Below are 15,769 nucleotides of genomic sequence, written 5' to 3' on the forward strand. Positions count from 1 at the left end.
TGTTCCTTTTTGCAAGTAATGTCAAGCCCAGTGAAAACAAGTGGCATTTAGAAATGGTAGTACATGGCATAAAAGGTGAAGACGGGCAATATATTTTGCCTCCTCTGCATTGGGTACTTTTTGTATGTTACACCTTAAAATTAGCATATCATCCCATTTCATAAAGGAGCACAGTGACGCCTGCATAAGTAAGACTCCGGAGCTGGTAAGTGGCAGGAACATCGATGTATCCAGCTCTAGTCTACTGGTTCTGCCTGAAATCCTTTTAGATACTGATATCTGGTGCCAAATATCAGTTTTCTCTCTACCTTGAAGTCACTTCTCCAAGTAAAGGGATATACATGAGCTGCAGAAGAATGCCTGAGCTTGGGAAAAGGGAGTAGGATTAAAAAGAGAATTCTTGATTGCAACCTCACCTCAGTCCAGCAGCTATCCTTGGATAATAGCTTGCTTGAGATTTTCCCTGATCATTGCCATTGGATGCCTTCTTTAATCTGCCATTGCAACCTAGTGGTGAGAGGACCTGGTGCTGTGCTGAGTAGGACCTAGTACTAGTGTTCAGTGCTCATGGGCCCTAATGTGCTTCAGAGAAGGAGATCACACAATGAGGAAAAAGCATCCAGCTATTGATCAACTCTTACTGCAACATCATTGGAACAGTTTCCTTGCTTATAGTTGGTTTGTTTATTTTTATTTTTTTAAGAGACACTCAGTTCATGATTCAAGTCCTTTTCAAGAAACGTAATCAAGGTAGGACATTAGAATTCATAGAGTGATCCAGTATAAGGAAGTCTAGCTGAATCATTATGGAGAGCTGTGAGTCTTACCTATAAAACAGGTGTAAATAAGGACCTTTCAAAAGGCTGATGATCCACAGAACTCTCTTCAGGAGGTAAAGCATTGTTATTGGTGCCTTAGCTAAGCTACAGAAACAGTCAACACATGATGGCCATCAGGCATTTAGAGACAGATGCCTCAAGAACAACTCATTCTTGCCAAATCCTTTGCTTTTAATATGGAAGGAAAGAATTAAAAAAAATTATACTCATTTTTCTCTTTCTTATGATATCACTCTGACACCTATTTTCATAAGGAAGCTAAGAACATAATCTATTGCACTAATTGCTCCAAGGGTCTCAGAAAGAAGGTTATCTCCAATTCAATTAATTTTGTGATAAATAATGCTTGTTATACACAATTCATTGAAGAGTAAAAATATTTTGTCTTAATAGTGCAAATAATCAGAATGAATGACTGGTTGATTTTATATTAAGAATTGCCAACTTCATTCACTACCATATACCTAACAGCCCCTGACAATTTAGTTAGAATTTTTATAAGGCAAAGTTGTCTAATAATATTGGTATTATTGGTCTCTGCAGAACACATTTTCACTGGCTACTCCAAAGCTTGCTAAACTGTTGGATAACAAATGGGAAAATATCACACCACAGGCAATATTTACCCATCCAACAGGCAAAACACGAAAATGGAACCCAGGCCTAGAATCTTCTAGTGTTACTCAATCAAGGCAAATTATTCATTGTCTTCTGCCCAGGAGGCCCCATGGGACAGGAAATATTGATTTAGGAATTTGCTGGGCATGAATGTCTTTGTGTTGCAACTATGTTCTTTTATGTAACTTCTTAATACTAGTATATTATAAGATGTTTTTATTCATGCTGTGATAAGCTGAATAAGAAATTAAATCTGGCTATTTAATAAACATGAAATGTAAACACTAAACTCTTTTTATAATTACTAACTTGGGGATCATTAAAGTTCACTCCATGGTGTGCAGGATTGCACAATGCATTGTTTATATCCATGCCTGGCTTCATCTCTTCATTCATCTCAGAACCTTACAACCTCTGCTTGTATCTCACAAGACCCAATTTCAGTCTTTCTGCCAATGGAATTTGCAGAGTCTGTGTATTCTTCATGGTTCACCCAGGGCTTCTCAAAGCCAGGACATTCTCAAAGTCAGGGCCATAGGTATTGGTGAGAGGATGAGGCTGGTCCAAGAGGAAGTTTGTGGAATGAAGAAGAGCAGGAGCTATTCATTACCTGAGCAGCAGAGGAGGATTCAGGAGCAATTGAAAAGCCATGAAGCATATAGAATGGCAACATACAAAGTTATTTCATCAGCTAAAAATTTGCTCCATATAATTTTATGTCCTAATAATATCTGATATGAAAAGTAAGGGCCATACATGAATGCACAGCATTAGCATTTATTGATTTGTTTGTTTGCTCTTCTCACTTGGTACTTCCCATGTAAAATCAGCATAGCAGTTCCTGAAGACTCTGCAGTCAGGCCTGGGTTCTAATCCAGCCTCTGCTACTTTCTAAGAGTGTGATCTTAACCTCCCTTGGCCTCAGTTCCTCGTGTCTAAAAGGAAAATAAAATTATCTCTCTTGTAAGATCATTGTAAAGGAAAACCATAGACACATGATATATGATGCATTTGTGTACATATATGTATATATGTAAACATATATATCTTTATATATGTATTTTATATTCACTGAAAACAGTGCCTGGCAGATATCTAAATCAATAGTGTTCAATAGAATTATCAAATTCACTGTTGTATAGTTTCTACTTAACTTCCCACATCTGTAGGCCTGGTCTTCCCTCCTCTCTATGAGCTCCTTGAGAGTTGGGAAGCGATCATATTTCGTGGTGGCTACATGTTTTCTGTAAACCCATTTGTTGAGGGTTTACTCCCTCCTCTTTTCTCAGGTCGATATGATTTAGTGGCAGGTGAACCAGGTCTGGCCAATCACTGTTGCCTTCATCTCGCCAGAGGGAGGGTGTGGACTGAAGCTTGGATATGCAAGTCCTCACCACAGAAAGGGTTCCTGACGTCTGAGATGGCTGGCTTTGAGGCTGGGCATCTTTGTCTCCTTTGGAAGATCCTGCCTGAGAATGAAAACAACACCAAGATGTACAGAGCGTCTGGTTCCATTTTCTTGTTTTGCCTGTTGGATGGAGAGAGGAGGCCCCTGAGGACATCGGTTTAGGGTTTCAATCTTGCCTCAAAAGAGTGCTCTTGGATCTTCTGATTTTAGAAGGAAATACATTCTGTCTTGAGTTTATTTAAATTAGTTTGTATTGTATTTGCTACCAAATTAAACTAATATATTTTCTTAAAATCAACTTGATCTGCATGATCCTGTTTGATGCCATTGACTGCCTATAAGGCCCTGCATACCTTTAAGACAACATATATATATGTGTATATGTGTGTGTGTGTGTGTATATATATATATATAATTTATTGCATGTATAAATGAGTTAATAATTTAAAACTCTCAAAGCATATGAGCCCACTAACTCAATGTCCTATACATTATCATACTGTCCTTGGCAATCCAAGTTCAATTTATGTGTCTTGACATAGCAACAAACCGTTTTGTAGAGAAACACATGATGTAGCCCGAGGATCAGGTTGGATGGACTGGATTGTTGAGAGGACTGATTAGGGAGACCAGAGATTCAGCTTCGGAAGAAATGATTTCCTTTCCGCATAACTGACTCCATGGTCAGCTCAGTCCCTTAGCCGCACTGAACCCCATTCTTCATTCACAGAATGGGAAATATTTATAGGGTTGATGTTAGGCTATAAGGAGCTCATTTGATGTGGGAGCTACGAATGATGCACGCGTTATTTGATGAATCCTCCCCCCCCCACCCCACCACATACGCCTATATCAGTTGGTGATGGATTCACACCTGCCAAATCATGAATCTAAACGTTTTAAAAATTGTTTTTCCCGTCAAATGCACAATAGGAGGCACGTTTCAGAAGAATATACGTAAGCACAATCATATCCGGGCCCGGGATGTAACTTTTGTGGGAATACTGTCTCCCTCTGTACAAGGAATGGCTCCACTGCCACGTTACCTCCCAGGATCCCTACCCTTACCTTCTGCCATCTCAGGGCTCAGAGGGCAGCTGCGATGCTGGCTTCAGACAAGCTCCAAGCAGGCCCTTGGGCCACCGCTGCAGCTCAATACCTGTGCGCAGCCTGCCCTCGGGGCGTGCGGTGGGCGTGGCGCAGAGCACCTGCTCCCGCGCTCGCCTTGAATCTCGCTCGATCCCCTCACTTAAGGGTGCAGCTCCGCAGGCTCCCGGCCCTTCCCTCCAGTGTGCTCTCTGAGATCCGGTTTCAATTCCCCAGTGAGCAGCTCCCGGGTCCCGTTACCATTCCCCAGAGCTCCGTGTGTGCTGGAGGGACGGGGCCAAGGAGAGACCGAGTGAGGGGACCAGGCTCCCGGGCTCCAGTTACCGGCCGGCGCGTTCCCCGCCCCGCGCCGCCGAGGGAGCGGTGGAGCCGGGAGCGCCGCGGCCCCTTTAAGAGCCGGGCCCAGCCGCCCGGGGGCCGCCGGAGCCCAGAGCGCCGCGCGCCGCAGCGGAGTTGGGACCAGCGCAAAAGTTTCCTCCCAACTCCGGCCCCGCGCGCCGCCGCCCACTCCCGCCCCGGGCCTGGGGCCGACCCGCCGCCGCCAGGGCCAGGGCCAGGCCGGGCCGAGCCGGGCCGGCAGTTTCGCTTTGGCGCGCGCGGAGCAGCAGCCGCGGCCGGGCCCCAGCAGGAGCCTGAGCGGCCGCGGGAGCCGGAACAGGAGGAGGAGCCCGGCCGCGTCCCGGCCCCGCCACCTGGGAGGTAGCCCTTCCCGCCTCCCCGGCCCCGATCCCGGCCCCCAGGAGCCCGCCTGGCCGGGGCCAAGGGGCGCTGCTGCGAGCCCCAGGCCCGGAGGGGGCGCCGGGGAGAGACACCCCGGGCCCGCCCGCGCCGCGCGTCCCAGGAGACGGGGCTGCACCCGCCGGGCCAGACACCTGTTCCCAGGCCCGGCGTGATCGCCGGGGGCCAGGATGAAAGTGACCGTGTGCTTCGGCAGGACCGGCATCGTGGTGCCCTGCAAGGAGGGCCAGCTGCGCGTCCGCGAGCTCACGCAGCAGGCGCTGCAGAGGTACCTGAAGACCCGGGAGAAGGTGAGCCTGCGCGGGGGGCCCGGGGCGCGCGGGGCGGGGGAGGGGGCGCGGCTGCCGGCGGTCTCCCCGCGAGCGCACGGACGGAGGCCGGGTGCCCGGAGGACCGATCGGCTGGGCTGGCGACGCTCAGAGGCCGCAGAGCACCCGGGCAACTTGATTTTTCATAACCTGTGGCCACAACTTTTGGATGTTGCTGCTATCAGCGACCCGGGTGTCTTTGGGGGTTGGAGGGCCTGGCTTCTCTAAGGGGTGTAGGGGGAACCGCAGCGTGGGGGTCCCCTGGGGGGTGGTTGGCAATGCAGGCTCTCGCACCCTGATCCAAGCTCACTGCCCCAGACTCCGTTTTTAATCAAGTTCGCAGGTGATTGGCAGGACCTGAGTTTGAGAAGCGCAGCTTGAGAAGTTGTTTGAGGGAAAGCTTTGCAAGGGAAGCCTTGAAGGCGCTGCTGACCTCAGGTGTGGTTTTTGACCCCCCAAGGCCCACCCTACTTCGCCCCCTTGGAATTTGAAAGTTGGTTGGTGCAAGTGACACACTGGGAAGTTGTAACTGATGGGTCCCTTGGAATTTCAGCCTCGCCAGCTGTCCTCCCTGAGTGACTGACTGGGCGGGAACTTGGGTGGAAGGATGCTGTTTGCTTACACCATCCAGCCTACATGTCAAGTGTTTATATTTTAAAACCACACATTTCATGAGCATTTACCACGTGTGTGGTCTGTGTCACGTCGTGGATGACTGTTGCAACGAGGACCAAGACTGTCCCTAACTCTGTTCCTGAACTCAGAAACAAGTAAACATGAAGTGAGGCGCAGGCCCTGTTTTCAAGTGTGGAATGCGTGTTCACAAGACTTAGCTGGACCCTAGAGCCCCTATGAGGTGCTTGGGTAACCATACCGGGCTTCCTTCTGTGTCTCATCAATGGAGAAGGCATTGCAGATATTCAGATGGAACATCTTGTTTGCCCCAAACCCTCCTGAAACACAGGATAAGTCCTAAACTCTTGCTTCAGAGGCCAATTGTTCTTTTATTATTTGTTCTCATGCTGTGAGAACTGTACAGGTGGTGTGTTGACCAATTTAATGATGGGAAGATGTGATTTCTGGTAATGGCTTAAAGGTTATCCAAGGCATAAAAATGATTTTGTTTCTTCCAAATATATAGTTTGGGCAGTTAAGAAAACTCTCTGCAACTTCTGTGCCCCCGCTAAAAATTATTATACAGAAAAAAAATTCTACTCTGGATAAATACATGTTTATGTTGTCTTGAACAACCAAGGGCTTGAGAATTGTAGAGTGAGAGGTCTATAAATATATTAAATAAAATACCCAAAGCTGAACTCTTTAGTAATAGAATTGGGGTAGAGCTGGGAAAATAATCAAAGAGGCCTATAAAACTATATGAGTATCCACCCTAATGTATTGTAGCTACATTATTACAATAGCTTGTGCTGTTTACATTGTGTAATTCAGTTACACTGAGAGATACACACGTAACCAATTGTCTTTGAAGTCATATTTCCCTAACTTCTGAAAGTAAGCTAAGGTTAATAGTAACAAAATTATTCTAGGCTAGTTATTAAAGTAGATTGAAGGATTGTCTTACTGAGATGATGAATTATTTTCATTTTAACTCATTATTAAAATAATTTATACCCTAAAATCATAGATCTTTAGAAGTTTAGTACATGGAGCTGTCTAGGTAATAGAGTAAGATAAAAGGTTATAAATAACATGCAGGGAACTAACTAGGTGATATTTAATGTATTATAATTTGATCTTAAATGTTGTTAAAAAGTTATTGATATTCTGGACTGAAAGCATAATTTATAATATCACAGAATCCATAATGTAATTGTATTGATCCGGTTTACTATTACTACCAGACATTAAATTTTTCTGTTTGTTTATATATTAGTGAATGTGGCATTTAAAGGTCACCTGCAGCTTATAAATCCTCCCTCCCTTTTTTTGGCTTTTAAAATCTCAATTTAATAAGTGGCAAGTGATATTTTTCCCCTCCCCAAATATTCCTCTCCCATAGTTCCATCTTAAATAATATTGTAATCATATAAGGCTTAACTAGTATTAAGTGGGATTCCTAATGAAACTAAAATGTCAAGAAATACTCTGACAAATTCCATGCTCTTATCCATTGAACTTAGAAAATAATGGGAAAAGATCAGAAATATCAAAATTCAATTTGAAAAACAATTAGTCATAAGTTCATTTATTTAAATCAGTGAAAACGTGTTAAAAGAGTGAAAATGATTTAAAAGGCTTGCTTCCCTGGACAACAAGATTTTACACCCTGCATGTAATAACAACTGACATGAATCGCGCTTACACTGTTCAGGCACTGGCCTAGGAGCTTGACAGGTATTAAATGACTTACTCCCCGAGGGTAGGTACTATCATTCCCATTTTACAGATGGGGAGAAAAGTCATACCTCCGTAACAAAGAGGTGGCTAGGACATTGTGGAATTAGAATTTGACCCCAGGCACTGGGTGTCCAGGCCCTTACACTGTCATTAACTACACAGCCCAGTAGATTATTATGCACTGGAGTTTCCCCACCTTGTTTATTTTTTACAGTTTGTTTTAAAAAGACAATTCCATCTACAAACTGCTACAAGAACATAATGAAAAAGCAATTTTGTTTCTTGCGGAGAGGCAGGACATCCGCAGTTTCCTCTTGATTATCGTTAACTGTAGGGATCTCTGTTTGTAAGGGAGAAGTCTAATTTCTGAGACAGATATTGCAGGATTTGCAAATGAAGTATGAACAATGTCCCTCAGTCTAATTATAGACGGAAAAATGGGCTAGATCTCATCCAGGTAGAGAGTGCCGTACAGAAAACAAATTTGGTGAGAACCCCATGTAAGTTAAGTTGGTTTCTTTAGGTTCCTGAATAATTTAGATGAGAGAAAGTCAGATTTCACGATTGAGGTTAGATTCGGGGTTTCTACCGTTTGGAGGGTAAGCGAAGGCCAAGGAGGACATTCTGGGTTTTGTGGGCAGCATCAGAGAAGTAAGAAACAAATAAGACCGGTATTTGTGGAATGTGAGGAACCAGCTGAGTCAGCATCAGATAAGGCGGGAAGTAGGTAGGATGCTGAAGGAAGGTGCTAACTTGAAATCTGCAACTTTGAGGTTTCTGCTGCCTCCCCACACCCTCCCATTTGAGGAACTCTATTGGGGAGGTGATTTGACTAATGGACGAGAATTATGGGATCACTTGTCTTTGGATTCTGGTAGTTTATCAGCTTCCCAGCCTCTAAATCCAATTAAGTTAAGTAGTTAGTGGAGAGGAGATTGTCTTCTTAAATAGTCAAGATGGGGGCCATAGAGTAATTAGTTTAATTTATCATCAAAATTATGTGTCACAGGTGGAGGGGTGATTGAGCCCATATCCTGCAAGGGCTCAACTCTGGCTGATTATTAGTCACCTCTAACTTTAACATTTCACATTTAAAACAATACAAATGCCTGACTTCCTTTCTCCAAGATTCTCATGCACTGGGCTTGGAGTGGAGCCTGGATGTGGGTATTTTTAAGGCACTCTAGGTCAGTGATGGCGAACCTATGGCACGGGTGTCAGAGGTGACACATGAACTCATATTTTTGGTTGATTTTTCTTTGTTAAATGGCATTTAAATATATAAAATAAATATTTGGTTGCAAATATCAAAAAGTTTCTATATGTGACACGGCACCAGAGTTAAGTTAGGGTTTTTCAAAATGCTGACACGCTGAGCTCAAAAGGTTCACCATCACTGCTCTAGGTGATTCTAATACCTAGCCAGGGTTGAGAACCACCAATCCACAACCACCAATCTTGGTATCACTGAACTCATTTGGTTTTAAATTTTTTCCATGGCAGATACTGTATCTTAGGCATCTATAGACCAATCTGTCATTAGCAACTGCCTCTTTATTCCTACCCTGTATGAATTCTCTCAGCAGATTCATCTGAGCTCAAATAATTCATTAAGTTAAACATTGATTACATACACCCACACACAAATACACACACACACACACACACACACACACACACACATGGTGAGGCTGAAGTGAATAACCTATTTAGTAACAAGAGTTTATGGTGTATTCAGCAGTTGAAATTAATGAGATACTATGAACATTGATTTCATGGGAAAATGGGTGTGCTAGAATTTTTCAGAAGCTGATTTGTGGATCTGACTGCATGAGAAACCTTTTTCCTTTCTCTTTTTTTAAATGAATGAAACATTTGATAAAATTTTCAAAATCAATCTCTTTTGTGTTCAGACATTTTGAATAATGTGTTTGTTTTACAAGCTGAGGCCAGCTTCCCAGATCTGAACAAGTCAACGGTAACAACTTTATTTCTTGATTAAATTTGAGATCAGAATCTAAGAGAACTTGTACATAATGAGAATCTGGTACGCTGTTGTATGGGACTAGTGTAGAGGAATAAGCTAGTACGCTTGAATTTCTGAACTTTTCAGCTTTTGATGCCTTGTTTCCATATTTAAGGTTTTTTTGTTTTTTTTTTTTTACACAAAAACTAGGACCATCATATTGAAAATGCTTTTTGGGCACTGACTTACTTGAGTGCTTTATTTTCTGTTCAGTTCTCTTTTGTCATAATGTGTGGACTAGATGTTCTTCCCAGCTTACGGATGGCACTGACTCACCATAAGAGTGGCACGTGCTTCTGATTGGTTGTAGTTCTGCTACTTGACTTTCATTGGACAGCCTCTAAGTTTGCAAACACAGTGCTCATGGGGCCGGCTGTGACCCACAGATGTGCTTTTTAGTTCCACTCAGTGTTATATTTTGACTTAGTTGCCATGTTTAAATATTTTGAGATTTCATGCAACAATACAGATTTCCATCTTTTTTTTTTTTTTTTTTTTTGAGGGGCAGAGGGGGAGGGAACAGGACTGAAGCGCTGACAATTCTGAGCTTCAGTTTCCCACATAGCAATCCTTAGTGGCAGCGGAGGCATGTCTTTTCTCTTTAGAAGGGATGCTCTCACTTCCATTACTGCCTCCCGAAAGTGAGTCTAAGTTACTGTCCTCTTAATCTCATTCCTATTTGCTTACTTATGGCCCACTTCCTGCACTGTTGCTCTTTGGCTGGCTTGTTGGTAGAGTTTTGAGTTTGTGGCCCCTGGACCTTCTCTTACTTTCCCCTATGGCCTAACAGGATATATTGACCATGGTCTTGACTGTAGTTTAGTTAATCTGAGCTAAGTTAATTGTCCCACGTGGGATGATCACAGCCCTGATTTGTAGTTTGGAGCACTGTGCTCAAATGGCTTAGTATTCATTCCTGGGGTATTCGTCCCACAGATTCTCTTTGAGGAAGTTGAGCAAATGATATTGTCAGGTTTTTATGAGACTGTGTTTGCTGAGGTGATTGGTTATTGAAATAATCTAAGTTGTGTATTAAAAATGCAGAGCTTTGGGCCTCTCTTGGAAAGTCTAAAGCAGTGAAGCCCAATGTTCTGCGTCTGTGTGTTCCAATAGGGTAGCCTCTAGCCTTGTCTGGCTACTATGTGGCTAGTGCAACTGAGGAACTGAATTTTACATTTTAATTAATTTAAAGTTAAATAGTCACAAGAGACTTACCTTATTGGACAGTTCAGGTCCAAAGCTCCTCCAACAATTTCTCTCAGCTGCATTTGCAAACCACTGGTCTGCAGCTCAGATCCCAGGAAGACCTTTACCTGACCTTCTTATAGACCTAGCTCTCTGCTCTGTTGAGAACTTTGCCATCAGAAAGGGATCTTTGTTTACTACTCTTTGGTATCCACAGGCAGTAGAGAGAGCCTTTATATTCTTAAATCCTTCACCAAGACAAGAGCAAAACCCAGCTGACTTACAGAGCAGGTTGAGGCTTAATACATTTGATGCACCAGCCTAATGCCTCCTCCACTTCTGGGATTAGGCGGAGGGTAGGCCAACAGGGAGGGTGAACAAAAATCTAGACATTTTCAGTGAGACTTAGATGCTTCTGGATGAGCTCATCTAACATAAGGCTCCAAATACCATCTGTTTAGTGACACCCCAGATCTCTCCTAAGAACCCCAAGCTCCAACAGGGCAGAGTCCTTGACAACTTTGCATGGATGTCAAGGAGGAACCTTACACTTAGCATGTGCCAAACTGAATTCCAGATCCCCTACTCCAAATCCACCCCTCCCACTAGTCTTCCCATCTCATTAAATGGCAACTCCAACCTTCTAGTTGCTCAGGTCAGAAATTCTTGTGATAACCCTTGATTTCCCTTTTTCTCTTATGATCCACATGCTATCACTATTCGGGTCAGAAAGTTAGCACCTCTGCTCTGGGTCTGCTGGCCTTAGGCCTACTTGCAAGGCTGGTCCTTAATTGGCATCTGGGAGCTGAGGTTTGGGGAGGGTTTCCACCACTCCTTGAAGAGAATGACTCACTGTGCCATAATTGTTCATGCAAACAATATGGTTTGTGCTGAATACCTGCTCTTTTTTCTGGAGGTCTGGAACTTTTGAGGCCGCTAGGTAGAGGAGGGATCTATGCCATCAGCCCCCCCTCAAAACCTTGGATGCCGAGGTTCTAATGAGCCTCCCTGGTAAACGACATTTCACTTGTGCTGTCAAAACTCGTTACCGGGAACAGGGGCAGGGGGCATCCAACTTGAGAGGATCCTCGGAAGCTTGTGCCCAGTTTTTTTCCAGACTTCACCCATGTGCCTTGTCCCTCTCCCACTCTGGCTCTCTGCCCTCTTGCTGGAGTAAGTCATGGCTGTGAGAATGGCCATATGCTGAGTCCTGCGTGTCCGCCCCATGAAACATTGAACTTGGTTGGTCTTGGGGATGACGAGACACTATTTCTTACCATTCAGACCCCCTCTCTCTCCCCCAGCCACACTGATACCTTGGCTGTTACTCAAACATGCCAGGCAGGGCCTACCTTATGTGCTGTTTTCGCCACCTAAAATATTTGCCCGCAGTTATCCACCTATCTGCCTTCCTTATCTTTTTCATCTTAAAAGATAGTTTCCTTCTCCACAAACCTTCCTGACCACACTATTTATAACTATAACCCCTCCAGCCATCCTCTATATTGCTTTTCTGCTTTTTATTTTTCTCCACAGAATTCTGCAGCAGGGTATCACTTCTTACATGGCAGCTCAGGCTCCAAAGGGTGCAAAATTGGAAGCTGCCAGGCACCCTTCAGGCTTAGACCTGCAACTGGCATGTTCTGCCATGTCCCATTAGTTCCAGCAAGTAACAGGTTCAGCCCAGATTCAAGCCCAGATTACACAAGGAGCTGAATAACAGCAAGTGTAGAATTCTTTGAAGGGCCACCGATGTACCTGGTCACAAAGCTGGCCTCAGTGATGGACATGTGGAGATCACTGTCTCTGGCGTTGATGAGTTTCACAGCCTTCTGGGGGATGAAGTACACCTGAGAATGAGCCAGTGGAATGTTTGCCTGGATACAGTGGAGGTAAGGAATGCTCTGAAACAAAAGACTGACACTGTTGGGAAGCTCCATGAGGAATTTGCCAGGTAGAGAAGTGGGATGAGGCTTTCCAGGTGGAGGGAAGAAAGTGAGAAGGCATCCGCTGGCTGAGAGGGTTGTGGAAAGTTGAGTGTAGCCCAGGGAGGAGTGGAGGTGCCCAGACTAACTGGGACTCGATTGTGAAGGCCCTTGGGTGCCACCCTAAGGGATTTTCTTGCTTCCTTAATGTCGTGTTGGTTTTATTACAAATACATTTATGTTATTTGCATGAGTCTAAAATTATTTAAATGAAATTTTAAAAATGGAGAGGATTTTTAGAAAATTTGGTATTTCTGTTATGTTACCCTCTTCTCACACCTACCTCAGCTACTTTCTATCAAAAAGGTTATCAAGATCTGGTACCTAAACCCATGGTTACTTTTAAGCCCAATTTTTATTGATTTGAGAGAGAGAGAGAGAGAGAGAGAGAGAGAGAGAGCCTACATCTGACTTTGAGTAGGGGAAGAGAAGAATATTATGGAGAGAGAGAGAGAGAGAGAGAGATGGCCTACATTTGACTTTGAGTAGGGGAAGAGAAGAATATTATGGAAAATTTCCCAAGGGTGATTGTGGGAAGGAGTAGTAGGAGGCGTGATTGTGGGAGGGAATAGTAGGGGATGAGACTGTTAAGGTGAAGGCAGGGTCAGAGCCAGGAGGCCTTTGGTAATGACTAGCTAAAGAGCTTGAGGAGTCTAGGCAGGTGCTAATATTGTGTGATTTGCCTTTTTGTATGACTAATGGAGACAAAGGAAACAGACTGGAGGTGGAGAAACTGGCCCATGTGTTGCTGTGGGAGAAGAGGTTACACATATTGAGGCAGAAGAGAAAATGGTCTTTGAGATTTCAGGGCAAAGTAATCAGACTTTTGGGAGTTGAGTCTCTCTGGGTAGAAATGGGGAGAAGAAGCAGTGTGAGGTTTTTGTAGGCACTATTCAACAGACATTTCAATGTCTGCAGCGATGTTCTAGGCTCCAAGACCTGGGGATACAGAGACAAGTAAGAGGTGGTCTGTGCCCTCATGGAGAGCCGGAGGAGCGGTGAGAGACAGAGATGGATGAATGGGTTGTCGGGAAGTGTTGGGGGGCTGGCTGAGATCATAAATCGTGAGTTCATCAAGATGCTAATCTTTTGCATCAGCTGTTTGGCCTTGGATTAGAGCCTCATTGCAAGATTTGGATTTGAGGGCAGATGTGGAAAAAATGTGGCATCTAGAAATACGAGCATTCGGACTAAGTTGCTGAATGCATGGACTATACCAGTGATGGCAAACCTATGACACGCGTGTCAGAGGTGACACGCGAACTCATTTTTTTGGTTGATTTTTCTTTGTTCAATGGCATTTAAATATATAAAATAAATATCAAAAATAGAAGTCTTTGTTTTACTATGGTTGCAAATATCAAAAAATTTCTGGATGTGACACGGCACCAGAGTTAAGTTAGGGTTTTTCAAAATGCTGACACTCCGAGCTCAAAAGGTTCGCCATCATTGGACTATACTGTGCTTCCCCCCTGCCCCTCCCACCCCTGACTTTTGTGATAGAGATTCAAAGTGGCTGGAAGTCCTCGACCTTCCTCCAGCCCCATCTGTGACCCGAAAGGCGGAGAATGTGGACTCTCTAGCTCTCTGACTTCTAGTTGGGGTCAGCCATGGCAGAGGCTCCAGCAGGAGCAGGGAGTGTAGGCAGCTCCCTTCTGGCCAAACCACTGTGAATTGGCTCCTCTCTTCACTGAAGGCCATGGCTCCTATCAGGCCGCCCTCCCCATACTTTTCTGTTCACTGTATTGGCATCTGCTCTCTTCTCTGACCTGTGGGGTCCTAGAGGATGGAAGGGTTCACCACTGCTAAGAGCACTATTCCTTAATGTTTCCCCTTAACCCTCTATAAGCCTTTATAAGTAGTTTCTTGGTTAAACTCCTAAGAGCCTAATTGTGAACCATCTATTTCCTGCCAGGGTTTTGACTGATAAATACAATAATAATAGACTCTCCTTCATGACCCAGTATCCACAACACATATACACAACGCAAATAAAAGTTTCATGAGTATACTTGCCCTCACTGTGGATGATGCCCTCTGATATTTTCGGTCTAAATTTTTTATTTAAAAAAGTTGTTGGGAAACATTGCATTGATTTCACTGACCACTAATGGGTTAGGGCCCATATTTAGGAAACCAGTGGGGCTACCTGATGTTTAGAGGACATTGGGTGGGTCATCGAAAATCCCCATAGCTCTAAGATCCCATTGTTTTATGGATTGAGAAAAGGTGTGAGGCTGGAGGCTGAAGGTAAGTTGCTAAAGTCAAGTACACATTATAAGACCATAAATAGATTTCTCCGTGGATTATAATGCCAAGTACCTTATGTATATATAAGACTTGGATCTTGAGACTTGGTGAATGCCCAGCACATGAGCTAAGACTCTGCTTGGCCTAGAAGTCTGGATGGCTTCATACAATTTTGGAGAAATGGGAAGAGTTTTACTTGTCATCCCATATTTCTTTTGTCATGACATGTTAATAGTATTGGTAACTTTAAATATTGGGTTCTGGATTACTTCCTTTTGTAGCACAGAGTTGAGGAGATGCAAGATGGATAAATACCCTGTCTCTGTATTTAAAGGAACATTTATAGAGATTCAGTAGGCTTGAGTTTTGACAGCAGTGTTTGATCAGAGACATTTTCCCAGAACCTGATATAAATCTAACTGCACTTCAGGAACTTCTAGGTAAAAAATACATATTGTTCTGGTTGCTGCAACTTGATTTGCATTTCAGATCTGCATTTTTTTGTGTTCCAGGTTTGTCTGTGGGTGAGGGAGGGCTAGTTGGAGATGTGACTGTAGGTAGTGAGGGGTCCCTTGCTTATTAGTTGCTTATTTGTTTTCTAGAGTTGCCATGAAAAAGTACCACAAACTGGGGGGTGGAGTGGGGGTTTAAAACAACAGAAATGTATTCCCTCAGAGGACTGAAAGCTGAAGGTCTAAAATCAGGTGTTGACAGGGTCATGCTCCTTTCACAGCCTGGGTGCGCGGAGCCTTCCTTGCCTTCCCCTGCTTCTGGTGGCCCAGACATTCCTTAGCTTGTGGAAGCATGACGCAATTTTTAAAGAAGGTCACGTTCACACATTCATAGTTACCAGGGACCAGACATCAACATCTCTTTTCAGGAGGATACAATTCAACTGATAAACAATTGCTATTCAGTTTAATGCACCCCAGCCCCCCCCCGCTTTC

At 44.0% G+C, this 15,769-nt stretch overlaps 1 protein-coding gene across 1 annotated transcript in view; it reads left to right on the plus strand.

Moving 5' to 3' along the window:
• The first annotated feature begins 4,718 nt into the window (after window positions 1–4,718).
• Window positions 4,719–15,769, plus strand: part of PARD3B (par-3 family cell polarity regulator beta) — a 907,405-nt gene continuing 896,354 nt past the window's right edge. The window contains exon 1 of the mRNA XM_081095604.1: window positions 4,719–5,000. Coding sequence (XP_080951730.1) covers window positions 4,881–5,000 — 120 coding nt within the window. The 5' untranslated portion in view covers window positions 4,719–4,880. The remainder of the gene's footprint in view (window positions 5,001–15,769) is intronic.

This window comes from Myotis nattereri (assembly GCF_964212035.1).
Source record: "Myotis nattereri genome assembly, chromosome: 7".
In the NCBI taxonomy this organism is placed as follows: domain Eukaryota; kingdom Metazoa; phylum Chordata; class Mammalia; order Chiroptera; family Vespertilionidae; genus Myotis; species Myotis nattereri.